The 15,886-nt window shown below is 37.5% G+C and overlaps 1 protein-coding gene across 3 annotated transcripts in view; it reads right to left on the reverse strand.

Annotated features, from left to right (window-relative positions):
• Positions 1–241: 241 nt before the first annotated feature.
• TUT7 (terminal uridylyl transferase 7) overlaps positions 242–15,886 on the reverse strand; it is a 35,681-nt gene continuing 20,036 nt past the window's right edge. For 2 of the 3 annotated variants that reach the window (XM_080362998.1, XM_080362997.1), the window contains 13 exons: positions 15,441–15,541; positions 14,133–14,190; positions 13,305–13,408; positions 12,206–12,295; positions 12,002–12,115; positions 11,816–11,893; positions 10,131–10,308; positions 9,380–9,427; positions 9,173–9,264; positions 8,580–8,695; positions 4,558–4,880; positions 2,597–2,673; positions 1,962–2,419 (listed from right to left, as the gene is read on the reverse strand). In XM_080362998.1, coding sequence (XP_080219124.1) covers positions 2,225–2,419; positions 2,597–2,673; positions 4,558–4,880; positions 8,580–8,695; positions 9,173–9,264; positions 9,380–9,427; positions 10,131–10,308; positions 11,816–11,893; positions 12,002–12,115; positions 12,206–12,295; positions 13,305–13,408; positions 14,133–14,190; positions 15,441–15,541 — 1,574 coding nt within the window. In that variant the 3' untranslated portion in view covers positions 1,962–2,224. Of the gene's footprint in view, positions 1,245–1,961; positions 2,420–2,596; positions 2,674–4,557; positions 4,881–8,579; positions 8,696–9,172; positions 9,265–9,379; positions 9,428–10,130; positions 10,309–11,815; positions 11,894–12,001; positions 12,116–12,205; positions 12,296–13,304; positions 13,409–14,132; positions 14,191–15,440; positions 15,542–15,886 lie in introns of those variants that run through there. The other variant, XM_080362996.1, reaches the window with a different exon arrangement.

Genomic DNA, 15,886 nt, shown 5'->3' on the forward strand with positions numbered 1-15,886 from the left:
CATCTATAAGTTTAGAGGTAGCTGGCTACAGATGGATGGAAACAAATGCAGGAGTTAGGATCTGTAAGACCACTTTGGCAATTCTAGCTTTGAACTTTAATAGAAATAGATGAGTAAGGGAAAAAAAATGACATTTCTAAAACCAGATAATTCTAATAAGGTCAGAAATACTGAAATCTACAATGTAAGAAGAAATACGGAAACTTAAGTCTGATTTTTTTTTTCTTTTTAATTTATTTCAAAGTCATAAATAACAGTGGTTTGAATTTCACCATGTAACTAATTATTTCCTGAACAAGATAAGACGGTACATTACCAGCTCTGGAACGACTTCAAGTAAAAGCTCAAGTTCACACTCCTCCTTAAATTATTGGCTGGTACAAGGATCCTCTTCACATTTTATGAAAATGGACATGTGTTTTCCCCAGTTGCCAAATATAATACCTCTATACCTTAAAGCATTTTTGTTTGTATCCCCAAGGCTTTGAAAAAGATTCTTAGCAGCATCAAACAGGACTGACCTGTTTCCCAGTCTTTTCTCTTGTACACAAGCACAGCAGCAAATGAACTCCCATGTCACAAAACAGAAAAAAAATCACAAGAAATCTCAATGGCACGGCTTGTCCAGAGATTGTTTTACGTATGTTTACTACTGCCTATGTTTTCAGTTCTCTACAGGAAAAAAAACATAATGTAGCAGTCTACAAACATTTCAAACACTTTTACACAAGGATCCAGTAAACAATCAACATTAATAAATATTATTTGTGCCTTCAAAAATCAATTTTTGAAGAAAATATAATGTATTTGGCTTGCACACAATTTTAGTGCATTTTAAAATGCTCAGGTGGAACAACAAAACCTTGAAAACAGTCCATTTTTTGTACCTGACCTTTTCTATATGATTTACCTAGTAAACAAATACAAAACATCATGGCTTTCTATTAAAATGCTCAAATAATCTATTTAAGAGCAAGGTCCATACTGAAATCCATAGTTGCTAGTACTAGCAAGTTTAATGAAAGATGGGTGTTCTATTTCAGATTAAGTTGAAGGTTGTCTATGCTGCTGTCCTGTGAATCCAGATGCTTTAGCCAAAGTTTGTTTGTTTGTTTGTTGTTTTTTTTTTAAGTGAATGAAGGGCCTGTATAGGAATTTAATAGTGCTTAGGATCCCTCATTATTCTTGTTGGGTCCTCTTCTGTGAGGCTTTTCCCTGAGTCATGTATTTGGTGGAAAGGCTGCCTAAGATTGGGAGGAAGAAAACATCACTCTTTACAAGTTTAAAAAAAGAAATAAAAGACAAGACAAATCAGCTGAAACAATCAGACAGGAGAAAATTACTGTTAAGTCAAACTATAATGAAAGCACACATAGCTCAACTTCAGATCATTAACTACTGGAAGACAGTAGGAAATATTAAAATACAAAATCAAAAATGAGTATTTTTTTTTAACTAAATACCTAATGACAAATCACTTTGTGTTTAAAATCCCCAAACTTAAAGTTGAAAAATCCTTGCAGTGAAAACAGAAAATTCTGCGTCTTCAACAAAACTGATAATTTAATTCATTTAATTGCAGTTTATTTTTCCAAAATTTCTAAAGACTACTTATGTCTGTCTTCAGGTGTCCCAGAAAAGATTTATGTATTTTATGAAAAAAACCCAAACTGCTAAAAGGCTTGCAGAGATGCACTAGAAACTCAAAGTAATTAAAAAAAAAAAGAAAGTTGCTTTAAAAATCTTCATGGTCTCTGTTAATAAAGCATGTGACACTACTGTAAGGAAGATGTGTTTGTAACCATGTGTCTCACACAAAACATCTCTGATCCAGAGAGAGTACATAAAGGCGTTTATATGATCATCTGACTGCTACGTTGAAGTGTAATTCTAACTTCCTTGCATTCTGGCAGCTTGGACCAAGGATATGCTTTGATAGTGTCTCCTAAGTTAGTTGATCATGTGGAATTCTAGACAATTACTCAGAGAAAGCCTCACAAGAAAGCACTTCACATGTTGTCCCTGAAGAAATACAAAACTCCATGTATGGCAAAACAAGACAGAGGAGATTTTTAAAAACTCACCATATCCTTCTGCAAAATAAATCTACCAGAGTTACAGACAAAATACACAGAACTGACATGCCTAGCTTTGCTTTCAAAACAAATTTGAAAAAAATGCACACTTTTCCAGGGAAAAAGAAGTGGCCTCACTTCAGAATTATTTAGCAACCTGCCCATACTGCTGCTGTGTTCAGCAAATTAGGTGGTGTTCCCATAAGGACTGATGGGAAAAGCAAGTTAAAAATACATCCTTTTACACAGAATTTGTGAGCTGTAATGAAGATATACATACCTGACTGTGGACACAAAAACACTTTCCCTTTTTGTTTCTTTTTTTCTTCATGGATAAGCACTCCCTATAAACAATGTATATGCATTGATGAATCAACAAAATTCAATTATGGCATCGCGCAATAAAAATAAATTAAAAGGTTCTTCTTGAAAGCATAATAGTGCTATTTTTCCTTTCTTCGTATGGACTTTAGAGCATGTAAAGGGAAAAAAATCTAAGGAAAGCGACATGCGGTGTCTACCTGATTTAATCGACCAGTATGTTTGGCAGCACTGGGTAAAGAAGGGGATCCACACAACATTTCTGGTTTTGAACCACCTGAAAAAAATAATAACGTAACAAAACCTTGTTAATTTGAAACTAGTTACTATTTCAGGTAAAAATACCAAAATACACGTAATCTACCTTCATAGTATGCAGATGGTAGGACATTGCTATTTTGCTCAGTTTTATGATGTGGGAAACTTGCACAATGAGGTGAAATACATCTTTAGTTAAGCATGTAAGTTAGGAACCTACACTGAAGTAAGCTCTGCATCTTCCTCCAGAATCGGAGGGAGACAAGGAACTTCAGAGAATGAATGAAGACAGAGTGATAAGTTAATTGTCCATAATCTCATAAAATGTTTGTAGCACAGCAAAGAATGCAGCCAGATCTCTTAGGTTCAGTTGTTCATAGTCCTCTATTCAAATAGAGAGAACACTGTAAGGAGTAAGCAAGCAAGCAAAAAAAAAAGAGAAAGCCCAACCTACAGCAACTCTTTTCAAATTTAAATACAGTAATTCCCAAAATACAGATAATAGACAAAAACACCTACTCCAGAATTCATTATTTTAGACATTTTTACTGTACAGACTGAGGATGGTTCTCACATGATGTCATAAAATACACCAATGCTGCTGACTATTAAGCAGTCAGGTGTACTCCCCTTCGCATTGGCAAATTCTATCATGGCAAATGGAATGGTAGAAATAAATCATTAACAAGACACGGCCAAAGAGGAAGAAACTCAGAAGTTAAATTTAGACTTGACACACACCTTCAGAAGGCCAGACGCTGAATTAAATAGGGCTCCAATTGTTAAACATCTTTTCTGTCCACTCAACACTTTCAGTGGCCCATTGAACTAAGAACACTATTTATAAACACCTTGAAAGTTCTGAATGTATTTGCATCGTTTTCCTCCCACTTCCAGCACTTTGTTAGCACAGTCTTATGCCCTCTTCCACCAATTAAAACTGATTAAGAAGAGTCTCCTCTCTAAGCCAGACAGAACATTTTAGCTAGTAGAGAAGAGCTGGTATGAAATGATATTAACACAAAGGATTCCTCTTTGTTACTTTAAGAGGTCAAGTCATGACTGATCTGTAGAGCAAGTTTTTCCAGCACAAATTTTAATGCTCCTAGATTTACCTATGGGGAGACAATAACACCGTGTTTCTTTGGAAGCTAACTAAAAGTACCATTCACTATCTTTAGGAGTCTCAGTTTTATTTTAGCATAATTTTACTTTACAACACAGATGATGAAAGATCTGTGTTATCTGAAAGATGACTCAGATACTGCTAAGCAAGCATTAAATAATTTCATTCAGGTCTGTTGGACAGGATGTGGATTTGGGGACTTTCTTGTAGGTGTTTTGTTTTGGTTTTTTTAAGCCAAAGTTGCAAACTGACACCATGAAAAATAACACAGCTTGCTGTATCCCTCCAACTGCTGAGCTGCCAGGAACATTCTTCATTTTCTTTCATTCACAATATTCTACTTGAGCAATCTGTACACTTTCATGGCCACTTTAGAGTCTTTATGAAATAATTCTGGTTTAGGTGATGTGAAGAGCTGTAAGTCTAGCTTTTGTTGCAACTATGTTGTACTGAAGAAGCAGCTGTAATGTGAAATGTCAGCAAACCCTTACATAGTGAGGAAAATGGAATGAATTTCAACATATTAGAGACTCATACCGTTTCTATTACAAGCATCATACCTGCTCAGAGAAACCATGTCAAATCTCTTGGGATAGAGCAAATTTCTGAAAGGTAGGTGAGGATGAAGAGAAAACTGACTAAATGTGACAACATTTAAAAAAAGACACAGCATTTATATGATGCCGTTCAAAGTAAAAACCTTACCCATTAGTCAACCCTGTTAAAAATACCAAAACCAAGCTCTGTTCGAACTACTCAGCCTCATCAGTTTCATACCTGCAGCTCCTTTATACTGTGGGCATTCCTTTTTAATATGCCCTTCTCTTCCACAGATAAAACAACGTTTTTCTCTTAAGTCTCTGTCTTCCAGGCACTTCCACTTCTCTGCAGATTGCCTGGGAGACTTTTCTCTTCCAGTTTCCACGACTACCCTTGCTAGTTTCCGCTTTGGAGGTGTACATAGATGCAGCTTCCCTTCCTTGACTGAGCACTCGTTGTCTGTTTTAATCTGAGCTCCTTTGTCCTGTTTCATTCTTTTCTCCTTGCTTTCTATATACCTCTGGTTTTTGACATCTTCGTGATCACGATGCCTTCTTAGCCTGCAGAAGGAGAAAAATGCTGCAGAGTTCATAGGTTTTGCAAACATGCACAGAGTAAAAAACAACAACCAATCAAACAAAACCAACCCTCCCCCAAAAAAACCAAAATGCCACAAAACGAAGTGCTGTCTATAGACAACAGATGTACTCCATGTATTTCTTCAGTGGATAAAACTGAATTGATGTACCTGCCCCTTTGAGTCTCCTACCAAACAGTGCTACACCAATGTAACATATATTTAACTTCACAATTAGATTACAATACAACCCTAATAATTATATCTAAAAATTGTAAACACAACAGAAAATCAGGGTGCTAGAGTTATAAAGACAGCGGAAGAAAATAAACATTGAGCAAAATGCTATCAAAGTGTAAAAAGTAGATTTTTTTTTTTTTTTTAATTCTTGTACAATTCAATCAGAAATCTCACTTCCTCCTCCTGAAACTGTGTATATGCACAGTATTTCTGAAAGTTTTTTCTATGGGAGAAGCTTCTAACATTCTGCATGACTTAAGGATCGAGCAGTGGGAAAACAGCTACTACTGCTAGACTAGTTTTATCTAACTTCTTCATCCATGACCTAGAGAAGGAGACACCAGTGAAACCTCCAAGTCTACAGATACTAGGCTCTTTTGCTCAGTCAGATGCAGTGCTAATGGCAAGCAACTTCAAAATAACTCACAATACTGAAGGAATGGGCTAAAGAATGACAGATTACCTTTAAGGTGAGCTTCTTGTTTAAAAGGGGAAAAAGGAAGATCCAGGGAACCACAGGCTGGTCAGTCTCACCTCTGCCTAGCAAGATCATGCACCAGATATGTCCTGGAAATTATACTAAGGCACATGAAAAATAAGCAGGTCACTGGTGACACCCAACATGGTTTCACTAAGGGCAAATTGTGCCTCACAATTTGGTGGCCTTCTACAGTGGGGTTACAGCATTGGTAGATAAGGGAAGAACAACTGATGTCATCTACCTGGACATGTGCAAAGCATTTGATACTGTCCTGCACAACATCCTCATATCTAAAATGGAGAGACATGGATTTGATGAGTGAACCACTTGGTGGATGAGGAATTGGCTGGATGGTCACACTCAAAGAGTTGCAGTCAATGGCTCAATGTCCAAGTGGAGACCAGTGATGAGTGGTGTCTTTCAGGAGTCTATACTGGGACCAGTATTATTTAACATCTTTGCTGGGGACACAGACAGCGGGACTGAGTGCACCCTCCGGAAGTTTGAAGATGACACCAAGCTAAGTGGGGTGGTTGATAGCCAAAGCGAAGGGATACCATCCAGAGGGACCTTAATAGGCTTGAGACGTGGGCCTGTGTGAACCTCATGTAGCTCAACAAGACAAACACAAGGTCTTGAAACTGCATTGAGGCAATCCCAAACACAGATACAGGCTGGGTGATGAGTGAATTGAGAGCACCCATCACCCAGGACTTCTCCCTGTGGTAAATGACTTGAGGGTACTGCTGGACAAAAAACTGAGTATGAGCTGGCAGTGTGCACTCACATACCCAGAAAGCCAGTCCTGGGCTGCATCAAACATGCATGACCAGCAGGTCAAAGGAAGTGATTCTGCCCCTTTACTATGCTCTGGTGGGACCCCACCTGCAGTACTGCTTTCAGCTCTGGGATCCTCAGTACGAGAAAGAGATGGACCTGTTAGAGCAGGTCCAGAGGAGGGCCATGAATATGATCAGGGGGACAGAGCATCTTCCCTTTGAGAACAGGTGGAGATACTTTGGGTTGTTAAGTCTACAGAAGAGCATGCTCCAGGAAGACCTTATAGCAGCCTTCCAGTACTTCAAGGAGGCCTACAGGAAAGATGGAGAGGGACCATTTATCATGGATTGTAGTGACAGAATGCATAAAACACTAAGAACAGGACAGAAGAGATAATTTTGTTGCTACATAAAACCATGGTGTGCCTACATCTGAGTACTGCATGTTGGTCTGGTCTCAATATTTTAAGAAGGAAGTAGTAGAGTTACAGACAGCTAAAATGATGAAGAGAGCAAGTGTGCAAGGAATAAATATTAACAAGGCCAAGAATGTCCAACCTGTAAAGAAGCTAGAGGGTGAACACAATCATGGCTTACAACATCATCAAGGTAGTACTGTTATTAACTGAATCCCACAAAGCTATACCTATGGACCACTTACAAACCTAAAATGAGATTGGCTTTAAAGAGACGAAAGAAAGTACTACTTCACACATGAGTTAGCATACTTATGGAACTGGTTGCCACAGAAGATTAAGGAAAACAAGACTCAGGTTCAGGGGAAAAACACACAAAAAGGACAAAATTAATAAACAACTCCAGTCCACACCACGAGTAATAGCGGACCAGGGCAGGTATATGCTTTAAGATCTCTTACACAGCAACTGCAGATGCTGGCAGGATGCATGAGAAGAGAGTAGAGAAAACAGCCTGCTAGTTCGCTCTATAGACGGCATCTCCCATTGCAATGGCTGGACAGAGAACTCAGATGTATCAACTGCCCCATTGACTTTTACTTTCATGTTTCATAGAACACAGCTGCTTATGTGCAATGAGATGAGGTTTCACTCCAGAATGCAAGATTAAAAATCCACTGCATTTTGAGACAGCAGTTTAGACAGTGAACAGACTTCGGTAACACCTCCAGCTTGCTTTGTTTTGAAACTATCACCAGCTACTATACTTGCAATTGTTGAAGTTGAATAAATTCCAAAATTAACAGTCTTAACAATGTAAGTTCACAATTCTCTATTGTGTAGCAGAAAGGTTACTTCATCCAATCAGATGTAAGTAGCTTTTTAGCTACTTATATGAAAGTGCAGGTTATTTTTTATTACAGCTTTTAACATAGACTCTAAACTGAGGTTAGATTTTTCCATTCACTTTACAAGTGGGAAGAAAGGCTTTCAAGATTTTGTTCTCTTGAAGTTTTATTTGCCAATTTTCACTGTTTTATAGACAGTAAGTCTTTAAAGAGCTTTGTCTTAACTAGGAAAAATACCAGTTTTAAGCTGAGACAGTTCACAATACAAAGAGCAGGAAGATCTGTTTAGCATTCATTTGTTACAGGATGATAGTTGCTGAATTTTGGACATCTGGTTACTCAGGATGAGGAAACCTTGTCTTAGATGTAAAACAGAACATTGTTCTCATGCATGTGTGTAAGAAAGTAATGCTGTGACATGCTTGTCTTGCTTTTTGATAGGAATTGCATGATTCTGTGAGTATGACAAAAATATGTCATGCTAGGAGCAGCAGGATTGTAGAAATAGAAGCTATTAAATGAAAATATTTAAAAAGCTTTCATGAGTGCTTTTCACAGCACATAGCTATTCAACTCTGCACTTTGATTCTCTTTGATTACTGCTTTCCTATATACTGAAATGCACAGTCAGCATTACTACCTTATACTAAGTAGTTCTGCAGCCTTCTGTGAAAAGCTTCTGTTAAAAACCACTAAACATGATGCTGGCGAAAGCTAAGTAGTGACTCAACACAGACCAAAAATTAAAAAAACCAAAACTATCTACCACTGCCAAAACTGGTATTGATACATTTTCATTTCAACAGTAAACAAAATAATCTGCAGCATGTACAAGTTTTGCTTTAGCATTACTGTCCTAATTTTTCTTCTACACAAACCTAAGGAAATGTTCCACACAGCTGCCAAAACTATACTCACTTTCTTCTCATGGGACAGTCTTTCATGAAATGGCCAATTTTACCACAAATTCTACAGCATCTATCATTTGGTGCCAATTCTCCTTCTGTTAGTACCTCTGGATCAAAAAAATACTCCTGAAAAAGAAATAATGCATTTAAAATGAAAATCCATACACTTGGGAATAAAGACAGATAAGCACATAGAAAAGAGCAGTTAAGAGTCACCAAGAATAAACCTTGTGCGTGCAGCTGAACTCTTGAAAGACTGGATGGGACTAACCGGCCACTTGCCTCATCTTTACAGGCAGCCTGATGACCACCAGCTCTTCCAGCTCTTTCTTAAAACTGCAGTTTTAAGAAGTGGTAAGCTGGTTTTGACAGGGACTAAAATAGGCCTGTACAATGAAGCTCTGACTTGATCAGTATTCTGCAGGTTAACATATTTTACATGCAAACAACATGAAAACAGCACTCAGTAATAACTCCTATAAAGATTTTAGAGTACTATTGAAACTTAAGACAGAAGAGCTTAAAGAGAGTGTACCTATACTCCTGCAAGTAGCAAGTTACACACCTGAGAGCATGCACATACTCCTCTTAGAAGCAACTTACCATTTTTGATGGATATTCTTTAGGAAATGCTTTTACAGGGGTACCAAATACCCTTCTGCCATTGATAAAAGCCTTCATTATAAAATTCGTCACTGAGGAAGGGGAAAAAAAAAGAGAAAACATAATACAAACATCAAACAAGACAGTAAAATAAGATCTAAGACAAGATCTTCACTTTGTACCCAGATTTGTTAACAGGAGACTTACTTTTTCTTGACAATCCAGCTCCAAGATTGTGGTTCAAATCAAACGGGTCTGTACAAAATAAATTAAAAGCATTACTCAAGATCAGGGCAAGATCAGCAATGTATACATATGCATGAACAACCCAAGGCAGCTATTCCCAAGGCAGAATTAATATACTGAAATTTAACTGTTTGCCGACTTACTGAAAATAAATTAATACCATGGACAAAGGATGACAGCCGTCCAGCTCTGAACTGACTGAAGTACCATAAAAGAATAAATTGAATGTGCAGGTAGGAGTGTGGAAATTCTTCCCATGAAAGTCATATGGGTCAGCAAGTGGTTTAGAAAACATTTCTAACACATGTCACTGAATTTTCTTCATAAAGACCATGGTGTTACTTAGTGTAATACATAGGGTTAAATTAGTCATGTAAATATGGAGTCAGCTAAACTTAGTATTTGTGAGAAAACATCAATGGCATTACAGCTGATTTGTTTTCCAAAGGATTTCGGTAAGTATTTTTTTCTGTCAGCTACTGTCCTCACAGAGAGTATGAAGCATGCTTTGCAGCTTCTTTTCAGTAGGAGGGAAAAAAAAAACACTATGAATAAATTTTTAGCATTACTGAAACTCAATGGGAATTTTGTGATGAGTACAAAAGCAAGTAACAATTCATAATCTAGTAAAAGAAAAATAAATAAGCCTTGTAGAAAGACCAAATTTTTCATGTGGGCATTAAAGAAATTCCACGTATTCATGTGCTTTTACCTTCAATTACTATGTATTTGGAGGTCCACTGCTTCTTGAAAGTTGTAAGGAGATTTTTTCTCCTAATGCAGATTACATGGTCTTTAAAATCAAATTCTTCTGTGTAGAACCGGAGCAATCCCAGCCATAGCTGCCCAACAGATTCAGTGTTTTTGCCACAGTCTGGCCAAACAACTGACTGAAAATGACAGAAATATTTTTACTTCCAGTACTTACATTAAGCGGAATGATTTTTATAACTTGGAAACCTAAACATGTCAGTCTAATTTAAAAAAAAACACAATTCAGCTACACCAGAATACTTCCTTTACTTTCATAATTGGTATTAATAATCGCATATTTGTTTAAAAATATTTTTAAAAATATTAACAGCATAAGCAGAGAACTATAAAACTTCTCTAACATTAGGTTTTGCCAGTTATAAAAAATAATTTATTAATTCCCTTTATGTGTCTGTTTTATACAAAATCATTCAACAGGATTAACCAGCTATGACTAGATGCGCAGCTGGTATTTGTAGGAGTTATCTCCACCCATTAATGTGACACACAGAGCAATTAATCACCATTAACACCTTAAAATATTTTAATCTGTTTTTTTCAGATTTTGCAGAATTTTTTATCCACATCCGAATTACAACAAAGGATATTCTTAGATCTTTACAGCACGGGATTGGGATTTTCAAAGCAATAGCTACTCCACTTCCATTTCTATATTCAGCCACCATATGTGATTGCCTTGAGGCCTCCCTATTCTTTGCAAAACAAAGGCCTCACTAACGGTGTCTGTTATGCCTTAAACAGCTGGTTTTTTGCAGCTTCTGAAAGGAATAGTCAAGTGCTGTGGAGACAGAACTCCTGTCTGTTCCGTGAGGTCTTTGCACAATGAAGCCATAAATTTTCGAAATAAAAGCATTAACAGTGTTTCTTCCTTGAGGCCTACTCAAGGCCTCAGTCCTCATTCCTGACTAACTGAGCTGGAACCAAGACAGGGTCACTCAGCAATCACTGAGTAATAATGAATCACCAGCTACCCCTAGAGGAAAAATCGACTCACTTTCAGGCGCTTTCGAGACTATCAAACTATTTTCCTAGACCACCAACTTATTGCTAGAACAATCTCCTTAATTAGCAGGAAGAGTGAGCAGAGGGAGGAGATGAGCCGCCCTCTCCTATCTCGAATACAAATAGACTAAATTATAAAAACTGCTCATTCAGGACAACGAGTGCGTGTGCAGCATTATTCAAGTTTCATCGCACTCATCACCATGAGTGCTACAGAGGTCGTTGCTGGATTGACAGACCTTTGGAGTGGCAAAATCTTACCGTTCTTCTCATATCTTTCTCTCTCTTTTCTCTCTTAACTTTATTCTGGGCACCTAAGGGTAATATCATTTTGAGTTTTGTTGTTGAAGACTTGTTTAGTTTTATGACACAGTTGCAAACTTCTGCCAACCACTATTTGCTGTAATTCTGCCGAGGTTTAAGTAAATTTGTGACTTAAATGAACCCCTTGAGTAATTGTTGCTACTATCGTTTACCGCAGAGAGTATTCAAAAGTTAACTCTGCCCTCACCCCACTGAAGGTGACAAGACACCATTATTTGAAGACAATGTTTCTTAAAAGGAACTCTTTTTAATTTGCAAAGTAACACCATTTCAAGTTAACCTTTCTGATTTACTCACCAGCTCCTCTATCTTATCAAAGAAATAAACGTTCCAGCCATCAACTAAAATTTCAGGTTTTTTTGGTTCTTTGTAGATCTGAAAGCATAATATTAAACTCATTAGAAGAGCCCTTCAGATTCAACACTGACATTCTTCTGGCCAATACTGTGTACAGATATTGATTTCTTTCTTGATATACTGTACCTCTTGAAGAACAGGGATGACAGGTGGATTTCTCTGTTGAAGAAAATAAAGCACCATAAGAGTATATGCATAAGAAGAAAGGCTACCTCGAGATGCATCCCCAATGTCACATATCTAGAAAAAGAAAACACAATTTGTATATTTTATGGTTATAATCTCTTGCTGCAGACACTACTGCTTCTAGAATGTCTGAAATATACATACCTTTGTAAAGACTTTCATTGTGTAACACAGATATTTTACTCTAGGATCAATAGCTGCATATGAAGACAGGAGTCTTGTGTTATGCAAGGCCTATAAAAATAAGAAGTCGTACAGAAAATACAGGCGCTCTGAAGAAATGAAGGAATAAGCTGAAAACAGGAAAACCAAAAACTCTAATTTGTGTGCTCAAGAAATACAGATGGAAAGCCCTGCATAGCAGAATGTATATTGAGAAGGTACGCATTCAACTATGAGGGTATCACCTGCTCTGTCTAAAAGCTGATCGACATCCTTAATCTGAGCAGAAGGTGGTACAAAGCAGCATTTCCGGAATAGGACTTCAGAAAGGGAACCATTCATATACTACTGCATTTTCAAAATATTTGGTAGAAGGTAAGTTCTTGAACTAAGACATTTGAAACATGAGAGCTACCAAATGGCCCATACCAATGTGTAACTTCAAGAAGAAAACTTTCAGGCTTACTTTCAGGCTTACTACATGGGTGAGGTGTCTTCCTCAAGACTCCCCTTGAGCTCATGCAAAAATTTCAGAAAGCTTAATACTTGGCTCTAAAGCTTACCTGCCTTTGATGTTTCAAGGAACTGGGTTTTGAAACACAGCTCAGAAACATTGAAAAGAAAAAAACCTCAAATTTGTTTTAAAAATATCTGACCAAGAACTTGTCTTTTATTGTAAATACTAACACATGTTCCAGTTCAGGCAAGCTGGGTTCAAAATCATTATTCCAGGGTTCAAGGCTAAGCAAGGGCTATGATAGGAAGTGGGGTGTAGAAAAGCTGAAGTTATATTATTTTGTCTTTCTCATTTACAGAAAAAACCTAAATGACTATTTCTTACTATTACTAAAGAACTCATATATTTTCTTCGAGAACTGATAACTCTTAAGTCTTAATTGTGCAACTGACTCCACTCACAGTCAAATAAAAAAAAAAGTTGTTCCAAATCTAAAACTGCAATAGGTAATTGGAAGCAGTGACTACTGAACCTCAACAAAACCAGCACTTCTATCTCAAGAAGCAGCCCCACATTCTTCTGTTAAAAAAAAAAAAAAAAAAGAAGAGAGAGAGAACACCTTACCAGAGTATTATATAAACTGATGTCCACTTCAAGACCACTTCTGATATGGAAAAATTTGACAATTGGAACTTTAGCAGTTGTTATAGGCAAGACATTTTTTAAACCTAGGATGAAATGTTTAATTACTGAATGACTGCAATACAGTTGTAACAGTATTAAATGCTCTACTAATAACTCCCAAGTGTAGTAAAAAGGCTAACAAACAAAATCTTAGTTGATACCAAAACTGTATTTCAGTATTTTAATACTAATTTTAGGCATTTGTTAAACATGATGAATCTACTAAATATATTATATACAAATATATGTTTAGTCCTCAAATAAAACAAAGAACAACCTAAACGTTACAGAAAAATAACCTTAAGAGATCATTCACAGTTCACTCCAATTAGATTAATGTGAGATTCACCAAAACAAGCACTATAAAAGGATAATTTCTTGTAGAAAAAACCAGAACTATCATTACAGACTTCTTTCAGCTTACCTTTTACCATTAGCTTATTAGGCACTGAAGATACAAATATAACATAACTACTAACTTGAAGCCTCAAGCTTTAACTTATGGCTTGTTCTTGTGCATCTAGGTTATAAATACACTACCTGTCTAATTCAGATGTGGTCCTATGACATTACGAACGCACAGACCTACATGTGCAAATAAAAATATATCCAAGTATTCACAACATATAAGTTCACTCTCACTAACATTAAGCTCTTCAATATAGCTTTATATTAATGATTTTCGTCTACAGTGCCCTGGAACACTCGCACTACAGCAACTGAAGTCACATGAACAGAAGCATTTATTTTAATTTTCAAGAAATTTACCTGATTGTTTCTTGAGAACTTTTGCTAAATCTTCAATGATTCTGATGCAATCAAGTCCCTAAGACATAAAGAAAAAAAGCTGAAGGTTGTATCTGCTACAAGTGTTTCAAGCAAGCCTTTTATTACGTGGCATTAGGCTTAAAGCTGTGTAATTAAGAGTTTCGTATTATACAGAATTATGTGAATACCCAAACTGACTCAAAATAGCACTTTTAAAGTAACACTAGCTAGTGTCTTAACATAGGCTTACAGAAAGTTCATATTAGGCATAAAAATATTGATATCCTTTTCCACTGTCTCCCACTCTAGTTGTTTATGCTACCAAAGCATGTAATTTACCTGCACAGCTAGTGCTAGAAGCAATGGTAGTGCACAACACAGAAGAAAACTGACTCATGCCTGGACCAACAACAAAACCCCCTAAAATAATCTGCCTTTGTGGCACCTGTGTTCTTCTCCAACCTGGGACACACCGACCCCGGCTGTACATACAGACTGGGGGACAAAACACCGGAAAGCAGCTCCGCAGAGAGGGATCTGGGGGTTCTGGTTGACAGCAAGTTGAACATGAGCCAAAAGTGTGCCCTGGCAGCCAAGAGGGCCACCCATGTCCTGGGGTGCATCAAGTACAGCATTGCCAGCTAGGCAAGGGAGGTGATTGTCCTGCTCTGCTCTGCACTGGTGCAGCCTCACCTGGAGCTCTGTGTGCAGTTTCGGGTGCCACAGGATAAAAAGGACATAAAGCTACTGGAGAGTGTCCAGAAGAGGGCATGAACTTGGTGAAGGGTTTGGAGGAGAAGCTGTGTGAGAAGTGGCTGAACTCACTTGGTTTGTTCAGCCTAGAGAAGAGGAGACTGAGGGGGAGACCTCAAGGTGGCTACAGCTTCCTCACAAGGGGAGTAAGAGGGGCAGGTGCTGATCTCTTCTCTCTGGTAACCAATGACAGAACTCAAGGGAATGGTGGGGAGACAGGCCAGGAGAGATTTAGGTTGGACATGAGGAAAAGGTTCTTCATCCAGAGGGTGGTGGAGCACTGGAACAGGCTCCCCAGGGAGCTGTCACAGTCCCAAGCCTGACAGTGTTCAAGAAGAGACTGTACGACACTCTCAGACACATGGTGTGAACTGTGGGGTTGTCATCTGCAGGGACAGGAGTTGGATTCAATGATCCTTGTGGGTCCCTTCCAACTCAGGACATTCTATGATTCTATGATAACCCGAAAAGCTTTTATAAAGTAATACATTTTTTAGACTATATACACAATATAACCATAAAATTTTGCATTTATTAAAGATCTTTTCAATCTACCTCAGCAGTTTCCAGCCCATCCATTGTCATACAGATATCAAGGTCACTTTGTTTGAAGCCAAAGCCATTTTTTGAAGAGCCAAACAAATTCAGCTTGGTTCCTGTAAGAGATGTGATGGGTTATAACCACACATCGGCACAAAATTTCAAATTATATGTAGCTTCCAAACACTGCATATCTTTTGATGTCATATCATTAAAACATTATTAGCTTGCCATGCTGCATCAAAACTTCCCTTCTTATCAATTTTGCTGATGAGGAAAAAATCTCTAATTTTGATTTTTGATTTTCATGAGCAGCCTGATAGATCCAGAAACAAGTGAGGTTTTCCAATCACTAAATCACTAGCATGCAGGTCCAGCCCAAAATCTGATAAAATATGTAACACCATTCTTTACAGAAATTTTCAGGGTAAGGGACCCATCTGTCTATATACCAGACTCCA

Source organism: Nesoenas mayeri (genome assembly GCF_963082525.1).
Source record: "Nesoenas mayeri genome assembly, chromosome: Z".
NCBI classification, from domain to species: Eukaryota; Metazoa; Chordata; class Aves; order Columbiformes; family Columbidae; genus Nesoenas; species Nesoenas mayeri.